At 47.6% G+C, this 21,896-nt stretch overlaps 1 protein-coding gene across 8 annotated transcripts in view; it reads left to right on the top strand.

Moving 5' to 3' along the window:
• The first annotated feature begins 664 nt into the window (after positions 1–664).
• Positions 665–21,896, top strand: part of CAST (calpastatin) — a 71,622-nt gene continuing 50,390 nt past the window's right edge. For 3 of the 8 annotated variants that reach the window (XM_054053526.1, XM_054053521.1, XM_054053519.1), the window contains exons 1-3: positions 5,316–5,351; positions 7,667–7,732; positions 16,131–16,202. In XM_054053526.1, the coding sequence (XP_053909501.1) occupies positions 5,331–5,351; positions 7,667–7,732; positions 16,131–16,202 (159 nt within the window). In that variant the 5' untranslated portion in view covers positions 5,316–5,330. Of the gene's footprint in view, positions 743–5,315; positions 5,352–7,666; positions 7,733–16,130; positions 16,203–21,896 lie in introns of those variants that run through there. The other 5 variants (XM_054053522.1, XM_054053523.1, XM_054053520.1 and 2 more) reach the window with 5 other exon arrangements.

Below are 21,896 nucleotides of genomic sequence, written 5' to 3'. Positions count from 1 at the left end.
CCTTCATCCCCTACTCCATCCCAGCTTCCCCTCACCTCATCCCAGTCCTCCTCCCACTCCATCCTCCCTCCTCCCCCCCTTATTCCGGTCCCTCACCCACCGCATCGCCCCCTCCATCCCAAAGGCCCTCCATCCCAGTCTCTCCCCACCTTGGTCCCTCTCCCCCCGTCCCGCATCCCCCGCTCCATCTCGACCGCTTGTCCCTGCATCCCTCCCTGAATCCCGCTTCCTCCTCGCCTGCATCCCTCCCTATCCTGCTCCCTTCGCCCCCCCCCCCCAATCCCGCCCCCTCCTCCCCCTGCATGCCCCCCTCCATACCGGTTCTCCCCCATCCCATCCAGGCCCCTTCTCCCCCTCCATTCGGCTCCCTCCTCCCCACCCGCATCCCTCCCCCCACAGCATCCCTTCCCATCCTGGTTCCTCCTGCCCTTCCATCCCTCTCCATCCACCCCGCATCCGTCTCAATCCCGCCCCCCGCTCCCCCAATCCCCATCACCGTCCCTCCTCCTCCTCCATCCCTCCCAATCGCTGTCTCTCCCCCCCGCATCCCTATCCCTATCCCGTCCCCCTCTTCCATCCCGGTCCTTCCCGCCCTGCACCCCTCCCCGTCCTTATCCCGGTTCCTCCTCCCCCGCCATCCTACTCCCTCCCAGCCGTGGCTGATCCCGGGGCGGGACGGGGCGGGGAGAGGCGGGGAGAGCAGAGTCGAGCCATGGCATTCGCGAGGTGGTGGTACGCCACGGTAATGCGGGGAAGGGGGGGGGGGGGGCCACGCCACGGGACCCCCGGGGGAATGCGATGTCCCGAGGGGAGGGAGGGGTCCCCAGGGCCAGGGGACCCCGGGGAAGGGAGTCCCTGAGGGGAGGGGGTGTCAGCTCCAGCTGCTCCCTGAGGAAACCTGCTCCTCCTGAGGGTAGGGGGTGTCAGAAGGGAGGGGCAGTCCCAAGGAGAGGGTGTCAGAGAGGAGGGGGTGTCAGCGGAGAGGGGGTCCCCGGAGGAGGGCTGTTAGAGAGGAAGAGGTGTCCCAAGGGGAGGGGGTGTCAGGAGAGGAGGGGGTGTCCCGAGAGGAGGGGGTTTCAGAAGGGAGGGGTTGTCCCGAGAGGAGGGATTGTCCCAAGGAGGAGATGTCAGGGAGGAGGAGCTGTTAGAGAGGAGGGGGTCCCCGAAGGGAGGGGGTGTCAGAAGGGAAAGGGTATTAGAGTGGAGCGGGTACCGGAGGGGAGAGGGTGTCTCGAGAGGAGGGGATGTCCCAAAAGAAGGGGTGTCAGAGATGAGGGGGTGTCCTGAGGGCAGGGGGTGTCAGAGGAGAGAGAGTGTCAGAGAGGAAGGGGTTTCAGAGGGGAGGAGGTGTCAGAGGGGAGAGGATGCCCCGAGGAAGGGGTGTCCTGAGAAGAGGCAGTGTCAGAGGGGAGGGGTGTCCAAGCAGAGGGTCCCCGAGGGGAGAGGGTGTCCCAAGACGAGGGGTGTCCCAAGGACAGGATGTCCTGAGAGGATGGGGTGTCAGAGGGGAGGGAGTGTCAGAGAGAGTGGTGTCCCCATAACCCCTGCGCTGTCTTTTACCCGGGAACACCCCAAAATGTGATATTTCGTGCTGTTGACTGCTTTTATAATCTGAGCAATGCAACAAAACCTCCGCTGCTCTAAATATGTGAGACAGGGATTGAGTGGGATTGTTGCTGCTTCGGGCAACTCCAAAGTTGCCCAAACTCCAGAACTCCACAAAGTGCCTTTTTTTTTTTTCCCGGACACGTCCTTAGTCCTGGAGCTGCCAGCATGGTTGGTGCTCACCAGCTGCTCCCTGAGGAAACCACAGCTCTGGGATGGGTCTTGGCTGGACTTGGATCACTGCTCCTTAGCTTGACAAACCTGCAGCTGCCTGGAAAAGCTCTCTTTACGAGATGTTGGTTGTGTCCGGTCTCTTTGTGGAGTAGGGAAAGAAAGTTTGAACACTGTTAAAATTTTACAGAAGTTGTGCATCATGTAAGGTGGCTTTCAGGTAGAACATTGCTTTAGTGCAGTTCCAAATGGCCTCAGGTTGCACCAGGAGAAGTTAAGGCTGGATATTGGGAAATATTCCTTTACGGAAAGACTTGTCAAGCACTGGTAGAGGCTGCCCAGGGAGATGGTGGAGTCTCCATCCCTGGAGGTACTTAAGCTCCACATCCACATGGCTTTTAAGGAGATGGTTTACTGGTGGAGTTGGTAGTGTTGAGTTTACAGTTAGGCTCCATGATTACAGAATCATGGAATGGTTTGGATTGGAAGGGACCTCAAAGCCCATGCAGTTCCACACTCTGCCACGGGCAGGAACACCTCCCACTGGATCAAGGGCTCAAAGACCCATCCAGCCTGGCCCTGAACACCTCTAGGGATGGGGCAGCCACCACTTCCCTGGACAGCCTGGGCCAGGGCCTTCCTTCCCTCACAGCAAAGCATTTCTCCCTAAGGTCTCATTTCAATCACCCCTCTTTCAGGTGAAAACTATTCCCCTCATCCTGTTCCTGCGCTTCCTGATCAAGAGCCCCTCCCCCAGCTTTCCTGGAGCCCCTTTTGGTAGTGGAAGCTGCTCTAAGGTCTTCCCGCAGCCTTCTCCTTCTCCAGGCTGAACAATCCCAACTCTCTCAGCCTGGCCTCATAGCAGAGGTGCTCCAGCCCAAGAGGTCTTCTCCCATTTTCAACTGAAAAGAAAGGTCAGGTTTCTGTCCGCATCAAATTATGTCTCCTTTAATATCTGTGATGCCAAGTTGGTTGGCTTCAGCTGCAAATCTTGCAACGAGACTTCTTCCCTCTTACCCAGTCTCTGAGTCCTCAGAAGTGCAGTGCAATGGCTCTAAACCAACAGCTTATTCATGCTGATGGGTCTCATGAGGTCTAGAAGGAATTTCTTGAGGCAAGGCCTTGGGCTGAGGTCCAGTTTTTGCCAGTGCAGGCTGAGAATGCAGCTGTGTGTTCAGTCTTGGGTGCTTTGCTCAGTGCCATTGGCCTGAAGTGGTTATTGTCGAGTTTCTGAGTGCCCTCTGGATCAGAAGTCAGGGTGTGTCTATGAAATAATGGTGCTGTGACATGTGTGTGTGCTGCAGAACAGGATGAAGATGTCGGGATCAACCTTCTTGTTCCTGACACTTCTGTGCTTTTTCTGAGGATGCAGTTAGGGGGTTGTTTGCCTGTTTAGATTTTAGCGAAGTTGGAAAATCATAGAATTGCAGGATCATGGAATAGTTTGGTTTGGAAGGGACCTCAAAGCCCATCCAGTTCCACACCCTGCCATGGGCAAGGACACCTCCCACTGGATCAGGGGCTCCAAGCCCCATCCAACCTGTTCTTGAAAACCTCCAGGGGTGAGGCAGCCACAGCTTCTCCCAGCAACATGGGCCAGCACCTCCACACCCTCCCAGGAGAACATTTCTGCCTAAGATCTTATCTCAATCTCCCCTCTTTCAGCTGAAAACCTTTCCCCTCATCCTGTCCCTACACTTCCCGATTAAGAGCCCCTCCCCAGTTTTCCTTTCAGTGCTGGAAGCTGCTCTAAGGTCTCTCCGGAGCCTTCTCTTTTCCAGGCTGAACAACCCCAACTCTCTCAGCCTGGCCTCATAGCAGAGGTGCTCCAGCCCCCACCTCATCTCCGTGACCTATTCTGGACTCGCTCCAACAGATCTTTGTCCTCTCTTTGCTGAGAATTGATGATATGGACTATAAGACCCACAACAACCACAAGAAATTGTTGTTAGTTCCTTCATTGAACTACAAATTAGACTTCAGCCATATGCCAGCTGTTTCTATGGTGGAGATGGAGCTGCTCCTGCCCACCAGCTTGGTGTTGGATATGTTCTTTTGGCAATGTGAGGGAGAATGAGTCGGGAAGGGAAAGAATGCCCAAGGGAAGAGTCAGATCTGCCATCCACTTGAAACATAAAGAAATGATGCATGTGTACTGCCCCAAAAAATCTGACCTAAGTGTTTTCCTAAGCAGATCAATTTATTGCTGGATTCCATTTGTTTATGTATTTATTTCTGCTAGAATGTTCAAAGCTTGGAAATGTGGAGCAGAAAAGAGCTGTTGGAGGGCATTTTTGGAACAGCGTTCCTTCTCATATCCCTGAAGCATCAGCTGTTCAGGGAAAAAGCATACTCTTCTCAGAAGGTGTCTTAGGAATCTGTCCTTTGCAAGGTTACCTCTTCAGGGTGGCAGGCTTCCAAGTGAGGTAGCACTTCCATAGGCTGTTTTATTTCCCCAGGCTAGAGTATATCAGTGCTTAATGTGTACGCAGTGCGTGTCTCCAACTTACAGAATGAAGAATTACTCTGGTTGAGCCGCAAGTGCTTTATTCCTGCAGTTAAAAAGAACAGAATTCAGCCTTTGGGTCAAAGTCTCATAATTGTAGTTGCTATTTGACATAGCCTTCCCTAAGGATGGTGGCATGCATTTAATCCCTCTCCAGGTTGGGTTTAGGGTTGTCAAAGTTGATACTTGGACTTGATAATCTTTCAGGTCTTTTCCAGCCTTAATGATTCTGTAAAAGTTGTGGCCCTTGTCCTGGCCCAATCCTGGTCCACTCTGGCCAGTGAAGCCACCCTGAGGTCCCTCAAGGATGTGGAATTGATGGAAGGTTGTTTGAGGGAACGCTGCCATCCCTCTTTCCTCTCCTCTCTGCCTCTCTGTCTTGTCCCAACCACCTTGTCTAAGGATGGGAGAGCAGAAGAAGTGTGTGCAGAGGCAGACGCACTCAGGAGCCTTGACACCCAAGAGGGGACACTCTCAGCTCCACCCACCTGCGGGGACACAGTGTATCCCCCTCCTTCACAGTCCTGAGATGGGATCCCTACTGATGCTGATCCAGTAAAGGTTTCCTTGGCGTGAACCAAACATCAACGGTGATGAAGCTGGTGAAGGGGCTGGAGAACAAGTCTTATGAGGAGCGGCTGAGGGACTTGGCATTGTTTTTAGCCTGCAGAAGAGGGGACTGAGGGGAGACCTCATGACTCTCTACAACTGCCTGAAAGGAGGTTGTAGAGAGGTGAGTGTTGTTCTCTTCTGCCAAGTGATAGGTAATAGGACAAGAGCGAATGGCCTTAAGCTGTGTCAGGGGAAATTTAGATTGGACATCAGGAAAAATTTCTTCACATAAAAGTCTCTGAAGCACTGACAGAGACTGCCCAGGGAGGTGATGGAGTCCCCGTCCCTGCAGGTTTTTAAAAAACAGGTAGATGAGGTTCTCAGGGATGGTTTAGTAGTCTACAGTTATGATTGGACTCGATCATCTCAAAGGTCTTTTCCAACCTAATGATTCTATGATTCTATGAGGATGAAGACATGGACTTTGGGAGGAAGGATGACACCAGATTTAGCCCTGGTAAGAGTTTGGCATGCTCAGCAGGAGCTGTATTAGGCTCCATCGTTCTGTGACTTGCTTTAATGAAAGGGGGAAAAGATAAAATCTGGGCTTTAATTGATGTTGCTGCTTTTAAGGCTGCATGCAAATTTGAAGCAACAAATGAAGCCTGGAGCCCCTGGTCCAGTGGGAAGTGTCCCTGCCCATGGCAGGAGGTTGGAACTGGATGGGCTTTCAGGTCCTTTCTGACCCAAACCATTCCATGGTTCTGTGGTTTTATGTTTCTGTGAATTAAAGCAATAAAATACGTGCAGTGGGCAGAAAGATGTGCTTGTTTATTAGCTGAATTGTCTGGATTCACAGTAGCACTTGGCTTTGAGAGTTGTGGTGCTGAGTTATCTTTAGGAGGGGAGCCTGCTTCACGCTATAGAGTTTTGCTGGGCAGGAGCTGCAGGTCTTGAGCTCCACAGTGTATGTGCTGTGCTTTTATCACTGCCGTAAAACACAGAGACAACTGCGTTAATTGTGCCTGTCCTGAAAGTGCAGTTAAGGGGCAGTGAATCTATTAATCTGTTACCTGAAAAAACAACCTGCAGGACTTGTTTTTCCTCTGAAGAGGCACAGTTCGAACAGGAGAATGGCATTTTCAATTCTAAAACTTGTCAAGTGTTAGTCACGCTGAAACCCGTTTTATAAAATTGAATTATTAGAGGTTATCTAAAACAGTTTTTGGAATTTTTGTCGTGTACCGTCATATTGGAAACTGACTGGAGATGTGCTGTTCTGGTTTCTTTTTTTGCTTTTAGTTTTATTTGTTCATTCAGCTACAGCATTTTCCCAGCCTGTCTGTTTCAGCGTGTCCCAGTTGCAGACACTACAGCGATAACACGGATCATTACTTTCTCCCTATAGCCATGTAAAGAAAAATCTGTCGGAAGCCATCACTTTAGTGGTTTAGCAAACTCTACCTCCTGCTGCTCAGTCCTTAAAACAGAAGGGAATAAATGGGTCTCAAATCATCTCTTCTCTTTACTTAACAAAACAAACCAGAGGCCAGCTGCCTGGGAAGTTTCACTGGCTGAGATATCAGATAACAGCTGTATTGTGTTGCCTTTTATTTGCATGGTACAATTGCTTGCTTTTTACTTTTTTTTTAATTCTGAATTAATTTTTTTTAGCTCTAAAACAATATGCTTTTGAAAAAGAAGTTCTGAGGGACCTTTCCAGAGGTGCAGAAAGTAAAACACACGTTGAACACACTAAGTCATTCTGTATGTTGCCACATGTAGGGAAGAAATCGGATTGCTTACTAGGTTAGATGAAAGCAAGTTTAAAGTCTTGGAGGGAAGAAAACTCAGAAGAGGTTTGGTGAACCTGAAAGAACTGTATTCTGTAATGTACAGCTGTGCACGAGCTGTTACAGCATTTGTTGTTGTCCATCATCAGCAGGATTCTAGAAATCATAGTAAGAGCTCTCTTCCAGGGAAGGAGGGCTGGACATTATGAATGTTTTAGTGTGTCTGACGGAAGCTGGGATGTTGGAGCGTATGCTCATGACTGTTAACGTCATGTTGGTCTCTCTGAGAGCTGCTCAGCTTCTGCTGGAGCCTGTGGGACTCATGGTGTTTTCAAAGCAAGTATGAGTGCTGTGCTGGTGAGGAGAGAGTGATGAGCTTAAAATCTTCCAGAATATTTCACAAGAACAATTGACTTACATGTTCTTCCCTGGAAATCGTCACATTCTGACTAAAAGTTATCCATCTGGTCATTTAGAAATCCTGTCCATTAGTGAGAAGGAAAATTTGCAGTCATAGAATGGTTTGGGTTGGAAGAGAGCTTAAAAAATCATCTAATTCAAAATCCCCTGCATAGGCAGGGACAGCTCCCACTGGATCAGGGGCTCAAGGCCCCATCCAACCTGACCTTGAACACCTCCAGGGATGGTGCAGCCATCACTGCTCTGTGCAACCTGGGCCAGGGCCTCCATACCCTCATTGTAAAGAATTTCCTCCTTATATCTAGTCTAAATCTTTCCCCTTTCAATTTAAATCCATTCCTCCTAGTCCTATCACTCCATGCCTTTGTAAAAAGTCCCTCCCCAGCTTTCCTGTAGGCCACCTTCGGGTACCGGAAGGTTGCTATAGGGTCTCCTCAGAGCCTTCTCTTCTCCAGGATGAACAACCCCAACTCTCTCACCTTGTCCTCATATGGGATGTGCAATGTTCCCTTCTGTCACAATGAGTGTGTGAAAGGAATTACACATGCACTAAGATGTTTTGGAATTTCTCTACATGGAAGGTTAAATTTAATTTCTTACCTTTTTTCTCTGCTTACAGCATGGTGACAAGAAGGCAAGCGGAACTTCTTCTGAATCGGACAAGAAAAAAGCAGATGCAGGAGAGGTAAATTCAAATGTTTTATCTTATTAAAAAGAAAAGTTGGTAACTAATTTCCTCTCATGCAGATTTTTGTCTTTTGATAGCAAAGTGGTGGGTTTTGGATGATTACCTGGTGATTGTAGTTACTCATTATTCATCTCAGGAATGCATAGTTTTGTGATGTGAAAATATTTCTTTGCTTATCCCTTCACAAATAATTCATGTTAGTGTCTGTGAAAAGATCTCTGTGGATGTGTCTGTTTGGCAGTGCAGGTTTTGCTGTGGGACGCACCAGATGGTCCTGGCTTTCCGATTGTACGGGAGTACAGATGAAGCGAGTGCACTGTGACTCCTTCCACCTTGTCTGCATCCTGGCTTTTCTTGCAAGAATACAAATCCTAATTCTTACGCAGATGTTTCTTGTCTGAGTTGCTTCCCAACACACTTGCAAGTGTGTGGACAGTGCTGTGTTTTAGGAAAAATGCAGACTGTTTAAGACTGCCTCTTCAGGAACTGGTGTTGTGGTTCAGGAGTCCCTACTGGTTATAACATTGAGTTTACACACCCAGCTTTATAGTGTGAGCACAGCAGCTGTTGTTAACAATCAAAAGCTGCATGGGTTATGGGCAGCGTGGGATAAGTGTTAGGATCAGACTTCTCTTCTGGTGGCTCCAGGCCTGGTTAGCAAGGATAGATCCTGCATGCTGCATTTGGTCAGGTGGGTATCTTGAAGACAAGGCGTTGTCCCAGCTGGGACAGGCTGCCAGTGGTGGACATCAGTTCCCCAAGAGCTGATGTTATGCCAGCAGGAGCAATGCTGTGTTGTGTTTTGGGCCCTCACTCCAAAAAGGACATTGAGGGACTGTAGTGCATCCAGAGGAGGTGAACAGAGCTGGGGAAGGGGCTGAAGAACAAGGGTTATAAGAAGTGGCTGAGGGACCTGGGGCTGTTTAGCCTGGAGAAAAGGAGGCTGAGGAGAGACCTCATTGCTGTCTGCAGCTCCCTGAAAGAAGGTTATGGTGAGGTGAGTGCTGGTCTCTTCTCCCAAGTGACAAGTGATAGGGTGACAGGAAATGGCTTCAAGTTGCACCAGTGGAGGTTTGGATTAGAATTTAGGAAAATTTTTTTCACCGCAAGGGTTCTTAGGCACTGGCAGAGGCTACCCTGGAAGGTGGTGGAGTTTCCGTCCCTGACTGGGTTTAAAAGACAGGTAGATGAGGTCCTTAGAGATGTGATTAAGTAGTGGACAGGTAGGGTTGGACTTGATGATCTCAAAGATTGTTTCCTACGGACCAGACTCAGAAAGAAGAGAGTTTGTAGAAATGTCTGTTACTAGTGGTTTTCATGTTGGCTTCAAATGTTGATTATTGATCTACAGAAATTGCCCAGAGAGCCCCCATCCGTGGAGGCATTCAACATTAGGTTGGATGGAGTTCTGAGCAACCTGACTTGGTTAGAGATGTCCCTGCTCACTGCAAGGGAGTTGGACTGGACAACCTATAAAGGTCCCTTCCAGCCCAAACCATTCTATGATTCTGTGATTCTATGTGCCTGGTACCTTGCTCATTGCAAAAGCTATTTGGAAAATAGCTTTGTGTAGGCTGTGTTGCAAATCAAGGCCAGCAAACGCTTTCATTACTGTTCTCTGAAGTAGGTGATTAAAGCAATTACCTTTCTTTCCTGTCTAAATACCAAGAAAGGCCTGTCTAGCCTGGTAACACCCTCCTCCTTTCCTCTCTAGAGACACTTCAGGTTTTTCTAAAATAGCATCGTTCTTTTATATGTTCTTAGTTTAATGCTAAATTCCTTGATTGCATGCTGTTTCTCTTAATATAGAAGTGCTGCCTTCTTTGTGGGGAAGGTGGGTGTTGAAGCCTGTGGTTTGGGTTGTGGCGTTGCTGTTGGTGACCTCCCACTGAAAAAATCTATTTCTAGCTCACAAAAGAAGGCTGTTACTAAGCTTATTGCCCCAATTCTTTTGATTTTTGAGTCCTTGGAGTGTGTTTTTCCTCTTGTGAATTTCTTTTTGTGTTTGAATTGTTCCATTGACTTTACAGTGCTTAAAAGTAAAAGCGCGTGGACCCTTTTGCTTATGCCTATCAGCAGTTGGCTCCACTGTGATTTGCGTCTGCCTTCAAGACACTCCAGTTGTTTCAGCAGTTGAGGCAGCAACTCAAAATCTTTATACAGGAGTCTGCAATGTTACGTTTTTGATTAAAAGTCAGAGGTTATGCCTATAGTCTTCATCTTCTGCAGCAGAAATTTATTTACTCTTTGTAGATAGCTGTGGATAACCTTGCCTGGAATACTGCGTTTGTTCACCTCCCTACTAGAAACAGTTTAATATCGTGTTATAAAAATGACAAGGAATTCAGAAGGTCATTGAAGAGCTCATGTTCCTCTTTAAGGGAAGATTGTGAAGACCTGTATTATCATTGTTTAGCTGAAAATAACAATAAATCGCTCTGTCTCAGATTATTTAGGTCTATGGCACTGAAGGAGTAAAAGAAGAAGAGTAAGGCTTTGAAAAGTAAAGGTAGGAAATGTCTTTGAGTAGGTTTGCTAAGTAGCCACAGCAGGGAGGACAACTCAACATGACTACTAAGGTTTAGAACAGGCTCCTTAAGCATTTCTATCCTGGAGAGTTAAAAATGGATTAAACCCAGAAGCCTGCTTGTTATGAGATGCAGTTACAGAGAGGCACTGAGGAGATTAATGGCTTCGTAAGAGTTTTCCGTTTCTGACATTGCAATACAGTAAAGTAAAATAATGCTTTAGAAGAGCTAGGAGTTACCAGTGTGAAGGTGATCTGCTTAATAACACTGTCATTTGGAATTACGTACAATCATAGCAGGGAGTCTGTGCACTTTATCTGTGCTGTGCCAAGAGGCATTGGTTTGTAGGCTTGTTTATTCAGGAAACATTTACTTTTTAAGTTTCCAGCAGGGTATGGCATAACTATCATACAGCATTTTCAATCTTACAGGACTGGGTAATGGAGACAGAACACATTGTATTGGTGACACAGATAAAATGTGTGCAAGGGGGAGTGTTGATGCACAGAGCTGGCACAGCTGAACTTAAGGTTGCCCAGCTGCTCTGTTAGAGAGAAAAGAAATCAGGTCACCGAGTACCAGGCTGGTCCATGCAGCTCTGTGATAAACAGCATCCTTAGAGCTCCGAGGGGCAGACGGTCTTTCCTCCAAATAGTGCCAAAGCCTTCCCTTCTTGCCTGGTGGCAGTGGCAGTTTGTGTCTGCTCCTTACCTAAAAACAGAGCCTTTGGAACCCATGGGAGTGATGGCACTGGAGGGGCACAGCCAAAGACTGCTGACCAGCTGGAAGAGGCAGACAGCGGGTGAGCTCATCAGCTCATTACAACAGCCTCCCTTCTGCCTGATGGCTGCCTACCTTGGGAAGTGCAGAATGTGCATGGTCCTTCTCTTCTTCCTTTCCCAAGGGTCCGATCTCCCCTCCTCTTCTCCGTGCCCAGAAACATAAAGCTGGCTGCAGTCCTAGGTGACTCTTCCTTCTAGAACCATAAATTTAGTCGTTTCAGTTTCTGAAAACAAAAGCCTAAGGCTAATGACCCATTTTGCTTTATCCTTGAACATTCACCTGTGACAGGTACTTGAAGGCCCTTTGGCTGCACAAATACTCCATGCTGTTGCATCTGGCATGGAATAGGAGTTGTTGCGGGAGGGTTTTTGAAGGGATAGATAGGGCTGTGGTATCGTAGAATCATTAAGTTGGAAAAGAAAAGGCCTTTGAGATCATCAAGTCTAACTGTACCTGTCCACTGCTAAATCATATCCCTAAGCACTTCATCTAGCCGACTTTTAAACCTCTTTCTCAGTGTGTCCTCATAACAGAGGTGCTCCAGCCCTCGGATCATCTCCATGGCCTCCTCTGGACCCGTTCCAACAGTTATATATGCTTCTTATGTTGGGGATTCCAGAACTTAATATTGGGGATTCCAGAACTTAATGTTGGGGATTCCAGAACTAGAATCCCCACAAATGCTGAGGAGAACTTTGGTATCCATTTAAAACTTTAGCCTGGGCATTGCTGGTGTCCGAACGTGAATGTGGTCTGAAAAGGAACTAAAAGAGCCATGTATTCCAGGAATTTGAAGTTGCAGCTGAGAACGGGGCCTTATTTAGCCAACTATGGTATGAAACAAGACCCTCCCTAATGCATCCTGCCATTTCTAGTCATGCTTCACAGCAGTGTAGGCAAAATACGTGCTGCTGCTCAGCTCATTATTCCTCACTTGGCAGGAAATACGTTCTTCACTCTGAATGGATGACAGGGATAAGTGGTGCTGAAGCATTACTTTCCTTCTAGAATTAATTTGTTGCTCTGCCATCAGGATTTCTCTGATAGCTACTAATCCTGCTGCTTGTTGTGTGGGATTCCTTATCCAGGAAAAGCATTAGAGTTACCAAAGAGTCCAGGGTAACAGTGCTGAGTGAAGATGTTGTCACAATGTTATAGAACCATAGAATGGTTTGGGTGGGAAAGGACCTTAAAGCCCATGTAGTTCCATCTGCTGCCATGGGCAGGGACACCTCCCAGTGGATCAGGGGCTCCAAGCCCCATCCAGGCTGGCCTTGAACACCTTCAGGGATGGGGCAGCCACAGCTTCTCTGGGAAACCTGGGCCAGGCCCTCACAGGAAAACATTATGACTAGGATCTCATCTCATCTCCCTTCTTTCAGCTCAAAAACCATACCCCTTTGTACTCTTCCAGTATTCCCTGATCAAGAGCACCTCCACAGCTTTCCTGGAGCCCCTTTCAGTACTGGAAGCTGCTCTGAGGTCTCCCCAGAGCCTTCTCTTCTCCAGGCTGAACAACCCCAGCTCTCTCAGCCTGGCCTCATTCCCTGCACCTCTTGTGCATGCTCTGAGGAGTCTTTAGGGGTGCTGGGTGGTTGTCACCCCAGAAATTAACTGCCCAGTTCACCCTCCAGTCAACTCCTCCCAGTATCCTCCTAGTCTCCTCCCAGTTATTGGCATTACCTCTAAACCACTGGCTTGGAACTTCTTAATTTAATTAAATATCCAGCTTCCCATTCAAAAGTCACACTAATAAATTGCACCATTATTTAACCACGCAGCTGAACAAACTTTAGTTCCATACCATTACAATTACAAAAGACTGTGCCCTAGTGTTTGTAAAACTCCTGCCTGTCTGACAATCCTGAGATATTTTTTAAGACATTAAAAATATCAGAGGCTTCTACAAATGCAGGGGTCACATCCCGGTGCTGGCTGCTGGAGGGCAAGAGTCTTTTTTCCCCCCAAACCCGGTGTGTGTGGGGTGAGTGTGCGTGTTGCTGGCAATTGTCGAGCTGGAGCAGCAGTGAGCAGGGGACCTATGGGTAATGCTGGTCTGTACTGGGCAACACTGGGCTTCAGTGGCTCAGCAGGTATGTACTGAGCAACACAGGTCTCTACTGGGTAGTACTGGTGTATTGGGCAGTGCTGAGCAGGTTTGTACTGGGCAGCAAGGGTCTGTGCTGGGCAGTACTCGTCTGTACTGGGCAGCACTGGGCTCAAGAAGCTGAGCAGGTCTGTACTGGGTAGTACTGGTCTATGGGGTGGTACTGGTCTCCAGTAGCTGGGCAGATCTGTACTGGGAAAAACAAGTCTCTACTGGGTAGTACTGGTCTGTACTGGGCAGTTCTGTGCAGGGTAGCATGGGTTTGTACTGGCCAGTAATGGGCAGCACTGGGCTCCAGCATCTGTGCAGGTATGTACTGGGCAGTAGTGGTTTGTACTGGGTAGCACTGGGCTCCAGCAGCTGTGCAGGAGACTCCTGGACTAGAATGTATGGCAGAGTCGGCCACGCTCACGTCATCCCTTTACTAGGAAAAATCATTCTTGGGTTGGTTTTTGTAGCGTTATGGTGAAATATTGGATGATATTGTTGCTTCCAGAGTGGCCAACCGAAGTGTGAGATCCTGGGTGCAAATATCCATGAGTTTGTGTTGTTAATCCTACACAAATGGCCACAGTGGTTGTCCCACGGCCCTGAGCTCTGGCTGGAGCCATCTGCTGAGCTGTGTTTGTCCAAGATGTTCTCCTGTTATGGATATGAATGAAAAAGAACAGGAGGTGGAGTTGTTGTAATGCCAGAGGTCTGGAGTCTCTCCCTCTATTACAGCAGCTCTCGTCCATTGTTTGGACACTGGTGGTTCTGAATTTGCATACGAGTGCTGGTTGAATCTTGGTCATTCAGTAGTCTCCTGCTTGTGGAGAGGAATTAAAGCCTGAACGCTTCAAGTGGTGAATCACAGAATCACAGGATGGTTTTGATTGGAAAAGACCTGTAAAATCATGAAGTCCAACCACCTAAGTCAACCACCAGACCATGTCCCCAGGTACAACATCTACTCATCTTTAAACCCCTCCAGGGATGGGAACTCCCCCAGGTCCTGGGCAGCCTCTGCCAGTGCCAGAGAACCCTTTCAGTAGAGAAACTCCTCCCGATTTCCATCCTAAATCTCACCTCATGCAACTTGAGGCCATTTTCCCTTGTCCTGTCACTGGCTACTGGGAAGAAGAGACAAGTACCCTCCTCGCCACAAGCTTTCAGGCAGTTGTAGACAGTGATGAGGTCTCCCCTCAGCCTCCTGTTCTCCAGGCTAAACAACCCCAGGTCTTTCAGACGCTCCAAGAGCCCCTGTTCTCCAGCCCCTTCCCCATCTCTGTTCTCTTCTCTGGATGCCCTCCAGCCCCTCAATGTCCTTCTTGGACTGAGGGGTCCAAAACTGAACCCAGGATTCAAGGTGCAATCACACCAATGTTGCATCCACGGGAATGGTTCCCTCCCTGCTCCTGCTGGCCATGCTGTTTCTGATCCAAGCCAGGATGCTGTTGGCCTTCTTGACCACCTGGGCCACTGCTAGCTCGTGTTCAGCTGCTGCCAGCCAACACACCCAGGTTCTTTTCTACCAGGCAGAGCCGCTCTGCCTCAAGCCTGGAGCTGTACAGAGTTGTTGTGGCCCAAGTGCAGGAATCTTGAGCTTTCACCTATCAAAGATAGAAATCTGTCTTACCCCTCTGCTGCCTCCAAAATCTGATGTCCTTTGCTGCACTTGATACTAATGGGTTATTTTCCCAGTCTTCATTATGTGCAATTTCAGTGATCACAAAGCTATTTTTGCAGCAGGACTCAATGGTTCCAGATAATGATGACATTGCCTTGGCCAAAAAATAGAGGTTGAGAGGGAGGTTATGACTTTGTGTCAGTGGCAAGGATATTTATTGGCTACAAAAGGAGGATCAGCTGAGAGACCTGGGCTTGCTTAGCCTGGAGAAAAGGAGACTGAGAGGAGACCTCATCACTGTCTGCAGCTGCCTGAAAGGAGGTTGTAGAGAGGTGGGTGCTGGTCTGTTCTCTCTGGCAGCCAGTGACAGGACGAGGGGAAATGGGCCTCAAGACGTTCCAAGAGACGTTTAGTTTGGACATTAGGAGGAATTTCTTCACTGGAAGGGTTTTTAGGCACTGGCAGAGGCTGTCCAGGAGGTATTAGAGTCCCCGTCCCTGGAGGGGTTTAAAAGATGAGCAGATATTGTACTTGGGGCCATGGTCTGGTAGTGGACTTACCAGGGCTGAATCGATGTTTGGACTTGATGATCTTGAAGGAGTTTTCCACCCAAAACCATTCTGTGGTTCTATAAAGCCATCGTTTAACCCATGGCTTCGTATCTTTACTTCTCTGCCCAAGGTGTGACGTTAACTTCTGTGTTGTGTTTGGAATTGTGTCTATAGAGCAACAGCTTACCCGTCTTACTTACAATTTTTATTAAAGTATGTATCAACACCACTGCTTTAGCAATTAATTAAAACAGAGTTGTGCTGCCACAGGACATAGCACAGATTTATACGTCATCCATAAACCAGCCCCTAGTCTGGGATGGGCAAAACTGTCTGTAACGACTCTATGTGAATTAAAGTTGCATAGGAGAACTTATTTTTTACTTACTTAGAGCCATAGAATTACAGAATAATTGGGGCTGGGAAAGCCCTCAAAGTATATCCAGTCCAACCGTCAGTCTAACCCCACCACACCTGCTAAACCATGTCCCAAAGTGCCACGTTCTGCATGTTCTTTGAACCTCTCCAGGGATGGGGACTCCACCCCTGCCTTGGGCGGCCTCTGCCAAGGCTTCACTACTCTGTCAGGAAAGACGTTTTCCCCAATATCCAGTCTAAACTTCAAGCTGAGGCCTTTTTCCCTTGTCCTCTCACTTGTCATTTGGGAGAAGAAAGACTTATCTTGCATAAGATATTCTAACGGATGTTTTTTAGTATTCCTTTTTCTTACTCTTTTTGTTGTCTACAGTTTTCTTTAGCTTTTCTTTTTCTTCATCAACACTTCTGTTGCTTACTATGTCTTTCTTTTATTTTGTAGCAGAAATCAGCAAGTGCTCATGTCAGCCAAGCCTCTAAATCACAGAAAAGTGAAGGCCCTTCTGCTGCTAAGGTAATGTGTGCTTAAGGAAAAAATCTCTTTTAGAAGCAAAGATGATAGGATATGACTCCATCCCATGTGGAATTGGGTTTGTTCGCTAGCATTCAGCAACACTAAGATGCTCTTCATATCTTGCTAGAAATTGTAGTGGATTAAGATGAAAGAAGAAACAAAAGCGAGTCAGCAGAATGCCAGGTTTGGCTTCTTGAGGAGACAGACGTGGTAACGTTCTCCCCTTTCACATGGTCTTTGTTAGTCTCTGAGTTATCTTAAAATATCGCGGGCCCGCTGGTATCAGTGGCAAACTTCATTTGGCTTAATGGGGCTGTGGTTCTTTTTTGCACCCTTAGGTATTGCTTGTGTGCTTGGATTCAGATGAAATGGAAGCACTGATAACTCTTTGCTTTCTTAGTGCCTGGGGCAGATAAGTTGTGCTGAGCATTAGTGTGAGAGATACTGTAAGGAGGACTCAGGTATTGGAGTGCAGTGGATACTCCATGAAGAGAAGCAGGAACCGTGTTAGGCATGCAAACAGGGTGTGAAAAACACACTTTCTGGCTGTGATCACTTGTGAAATGGTGGTTGTGGCTGGTAGTCACTGTTGGTGTGTGTTTGTCACGGCTGAGTAGAATGCGCCTCACTCAGAGAGAAGTGGGAACGTGTTTTATGGAGGTAAAATAATAATTTGTCAGAGTTCAGTAAGTCTGACGAAGTTTAACAGCAGCTTGACAAGGTTCAGTAAGTTTGGTGGTAAGGTTCACCTTAATAATTACTGCATGGAGGAGCACACAAAGGAAAGCTGAATTAGAATCGAGCCAAAAGTATTCACAGAAAGGTCGGAGATGCATGGAGTAAAGGCAGGACCTCCTGTTGGGTCATGAGGTTCAGAGTGGGCCACCTTGCTTCTGCAGCTCCTCATGGAGCTTAGGGATATGATTTAGTAGTGGACAGGTATGGTTGGACTTGATGATCTCAAAGGACTTTCCCAGCCTAAGGATTCTATTTTATGGAGCCTAGGTGCAGCTGGATCTAATCTTTATCTCAGAGCTGGTCAATGGTTTATGTCCGATGGAGTCGTCCATGCAGTGGTTATGGTTATATTGAGTAGCTCTGTGGATTAGTGGTGTTTCATATCATTAACTCAGCATGCTGTCAGTTCCTTACCACAGGCTTGTCACGGGCAAGGGATCCCTCCTCCTTGGGAAAGGGTAGATCTCTGGGTCTCAGGTGAGGAATTCCTACCCTGGAGAGGTGTCCCTGCTCAAAAATTCTCTGGGGGTCTGGTCCATCTGTGGATCAGGGAGAGCTTGGATTGAGCCCATCCTGGTGGAATTTATAGGCTGGCTGTTGGTCAGTGGTACAGACAAGACAGATGTCTTTCTTTAGCTCTGTTATCTTGTTCTGTGCTTTGGTTATCTTGTGCTTTTGGCTTCAAAGCCAACCATTGAAATACTTACCCAAGACACCATCATTCATTGGTACAGGAGCCAGGGCTTCCCAGCAGCTGGTTCACCCCAAGGGTGGGCAGGCTGCTGCTCCTCAGCCAGCCTGAACCACAGTACAGTGAGGAGTCAGGTGTGTCTGCCACAGTACTCCATATCTGGAGATACCCCATTGTTTGCAAGATTCCATCAATGGGAAGCATTCCTGCTTCAGAACAGGATTTTTCAGTTTCTTAATCAGTGCTGTTATAAATGTTCCAAACATAAGAAGGACATGGAACTGTTGGAATGGGTCCCGAGGAGGCAATGGAGATGATCCTGGGGCTCGAGCACCTTTGCTGTGAGGACAGGCTGAGAGACTTAGGGTTGTTCAGCCTAGAGAAGAGAAGGCTGCAGGAAAGACCTTAAGCAGCTTCCAGTACAGAAAGAGGCTCCACGAAAGCTGGGGACGGGCTTTTTACAAGGGCCTGTAGTGACAGGATGAGGGGGGATGGCTTTGAATTGGAAGGGGAAGGCTTAGGTGAGGCATTAGGAAGAAATTCTTCCTGATGAGGGTGGGGAGGCCATGCTCAGGTTGCCTACAGAAGTGGTGGCTGCCCCATCTCTGGAGGTGTTCAAGGCCAGGTTGGATGGGGTTTGGAGCCCCTGATGCAGTGGGAGGTTTCCCTGCCCATAGCAGGGGGTGGAACTGGCTGGGCTTTGACGTCCCTTTCTACCCAAAACATTCCATGATTCTATGATTCTGTGATTCTGCTGTTCTGTTTTTGTAGTCTGTGCCACCCATACTTCGGAGTTTTTTAAGCCATTTGGCAAGATGTGTTCTTTCCTGCTTTTCTGCTTCTATTGATATGGAACAATACTCATTCAAAAGAAAACTTTTACTGGGATTCTTTTTTTTTTGCACAGGAGTTTTACAGGAAAGGCAGCATTTCTTGGAAAGGCAAGGCAGCCTTTTCTCTTTGGCTGCAAAATCAGATCAAGTCTTTGAATGCAATCAAAACCACCAAACCAATTTTTAGACACCTTTAGGACTGCTGTTCCTTCTTTTAACTTTTTCCATGCTTTAGCTTTAATGTGTCCTGCGTGCAAAATCTGTTTGGATTCCTGAATCATTTTGTTGGTCAATACTACTGTTGATTGATGTTCCTTATCCCAGACAGATGCCTAACGTCTTTGAAGAGGCAGGAGAGGTGGGGCAGTTGAGTTGCTCCAGGCAGAGCTGCTGAGTTTTAACCTACTATTAGCCTGTGGTGAAATTATTTGCTCTAAACTGAATAGCCAAAGGGGAGTGTGGGGGGTAGCTGCCTGTGCAATGGCCTAAGAGAGGCAATTGAGATGAGATCTTAGGAAGAAATGTTTTCCTGTGAGGCTGGTGAGGCCCTGGGCCAGCTTGCCCAGAGCAGTGGTGGCTGCCCCATCCCTGGAGGTGTTCAAGGACAGGTTGGATGGGTTTTGAAGCCCCTGATCCAGTGGGAGGTATTCGTGTCCCAAAGTTGTCTAAAAATTGGTGTTGTGCTTTTGATGGTGTTCGAAGACCTGATCTGGTTTTGCAGCCAAAGAGAAAAGGCTGCCTCACTTTTCCAAGAAACACTGCCTTTCCTGTAAAACTCCTGTGCAAAAAAAAAAAAAGAATCCCAGTAAAAGTTTTCTTTTGAACAAGTAAGTATTCTTAGAGGCCAAGAGAAAAAGAAAGGCAGGAAGGAACATGGCTTGCCAAATGGCTTAAAAAAACCCCCAGAGTACGGGTGGTATAAACTACAAAAATGGAACAACAGAATCACAGAATCATGAAATCACAGAATGGTCTGGGTTGAAAAGGACCTCAAAGCCCAGCCAGTTCCACCCCCTGCCATGGGCAGGGACACCTCCCACTGCATAAGGGGCTCCAAGCCCCATCCAACCTGGCCTTGAACACCTCCAGGGATGGGGCAGCCACCACTTCCCTGCTCTGGGTAACATGGGCCAGGGCCTCCCCAGCCTCATCAGTAAGAACTTCTTCCGAATGTCTCATCTAAATCTTCCCCCTTTCAATTTAAAATGACTCCCTCTCTTATTATCCCTGCAGTCCCTGATCAAGAGCCCCACTCAGCTTTACTGGAGTCCCTTTCAGTACTGGAAGCTGCTCAAAGGTCCTGTTGGGCTGTTATTTTGTACGAAGGTGGTTTTGGTAAGCATATGCCCTGCCAGATAAATGGCCTGAATAGTCAAGATTCAAGGTTATGATCATCAGGATTAATCACTGGTTGCTCATGAGCAGCCTCTTCAATGTACATACTAGCGGCTGAGGCACACGAACCAGGAGGTCATCACTGCTGTTATAAGCAGGAAGCAGTGAGAGGGCACCCTTAGCTGACCTCCTTCCTTGTGGAAGGGACCCTGCCAGCACTGTCGTGTTTTCCTTTACAGCATTTTAAATCATCCCATAGCCAAGAGGAAAGACAATTTCCAGCTCAGTGTTCAATCACAGATATTAATAGAGGCACTGATATTTGAACACAGCTGGATCCAGCTGCCTTTCTTGGACCTTTCGTGTTCCTGGCTGCCATAGCCTAGTGGAGTGAGAACCTGTGTCTGCGTTGCTTACGTAAACAATTTATTAAAGCAGCACTGGAAGAATTCACAAACAGTGGAAATACAGTAAGTTATTTTTATTTCAGACTTGAACGATCTTGGATATTTTCAGAGGAAGCTTCAGGAAATCTGTGGAGGGCTTGTCCAGCCTGGAGAAGAGAAGGCTCTAGGGAGGCCTTAGTAGCTTCCAGTACTGAAAGGGGCTCCAGGAAAGCTGGGGAGGGGCTCTTGATCAGGGAGCGCAGGGATAGGATGAGGGGGAATGGTTTTCAGCTGAAAGAGGGGAGATTAAGATGAGGTCTTGGGGTTAAATGTTTTCCTGTGAGGGTGGGGAGGTGCTGGCCCAGGTTGCCCAGAGCAGTGGTGGCTGCCCCATCCCTGGAGGTGTTCAAGGCTAGGCTGGATGGGGCTTTGAGCCCCTGATCCAGTGGGAGATGTTCCTGCCCATGGCAGGGGGTGGAACTGGCTGGGCTTTGAGGTCCTTTTCAACCCAAACTATTCTGTGGTTCCGTGATTCTACGATTTCTCCTTCAGTTTGTAAGTAATGATGGTTGATGGCTTGTGTCTGTGCTTGGATTGTCTGTACTTTTGAGATTAAGGTCAGGAACGTGTGTGGTGAGTACTCATCATGGATTAATGCCTGGCTCATTTACAGTGTTCAAAGCCAGGTTGGATGGGTCTTTGAGCACTCTGATCCACTGCAAGGTGTCCCTGCCAATGGCAGCGCATTGGAATGGGATCACTTGGAGGTCCCTTCCAGCCCAAGCCATTCTATAATTCTATGATTTAAGAAATTTAAGGTTAGTTTCTTTCAGCTGACATCCAAATTAACCCTGTTTTAAAGGGAAATTCTATCCTCTTTCTTGTGCAACAGAACAAGAAAACAAGAAGAAAAAGGGCAGTTACTAAATATCTTTGAATAAAGCCCCTACTATTTCTGTGTCAGGCTGGAAATTCCATCACAAGTTTATCTGGATCATCACCAAAAGTGGTCCTACTGTCCATATATTTGCTGGGTTCTTACTTAGCTGTCTCTACATTTTTATTTTAGAACTCTGCACAGATACTGTTTTGTGAAAAAAAGGCATTTTGAGAAAAAAATGAAAAAAAAAAAGTAGAAGTCGACTGAAGTCTCAGAACTGATGAGGAATGTCCAGAGGGACACCAATATTTATTCTTGTGTGAGCAGTCCTGTGGTGAAGGTTGGAAAAGCTATCTCCAGATTTTGAGGTTGTTTATACAAATATTTAAATGTGCTATCTGAGACCTTCCTTTTTTGTGTCCTCCTTAACACAGGTGTGTGTCATGGTGCTCAGATCCGCAATTTATAGGTGTTTTGCCATGAAAGGCAAATTCCTGCCCACTGTCTCAGGAGTTGTTGGCAGTACATAGCCCTGCAAGTGCAAATCACAGGGATGTTGTCCATGTGGAGAACTCTGATGCTTTGGTTGGAACAGAGTCATGCTAAAAATAGATCAAACCATTAAAGTTTGGAAGCTGTGGACATGCAGTAGCTGCCTGCTGCATGTAAGAGCTGGCTTTGCGTGACACCGTGGAATGTGGCATCTGTCACTGAGGTCATCTTCATGTTTGAAAAGTAGGGATGTGAAAGGAGCCTCTGATATGGGGATCACTGCAAACTTTCAACTTGTAAAGCTGTGCAGTGGTCAAAATGATGCAGTCATTTCACCAG

Source organism: Cuculus canorus, chromosome Z (genome assembly GCF_017976375.1).
Source record: "Cuculus canorus isolate bCucCan1 chromosome Z, bCucCan1.pri, whole genome shotgun sequence".
NCBI lineage: Eukaryota > Metazoa > Chordata > Aves > Cuculiformes > Cuculidae > Cuculus > Cuculus canorus.
This window is presented reverse-complemented; position numbering and strand designations above follow the sequence as displayed.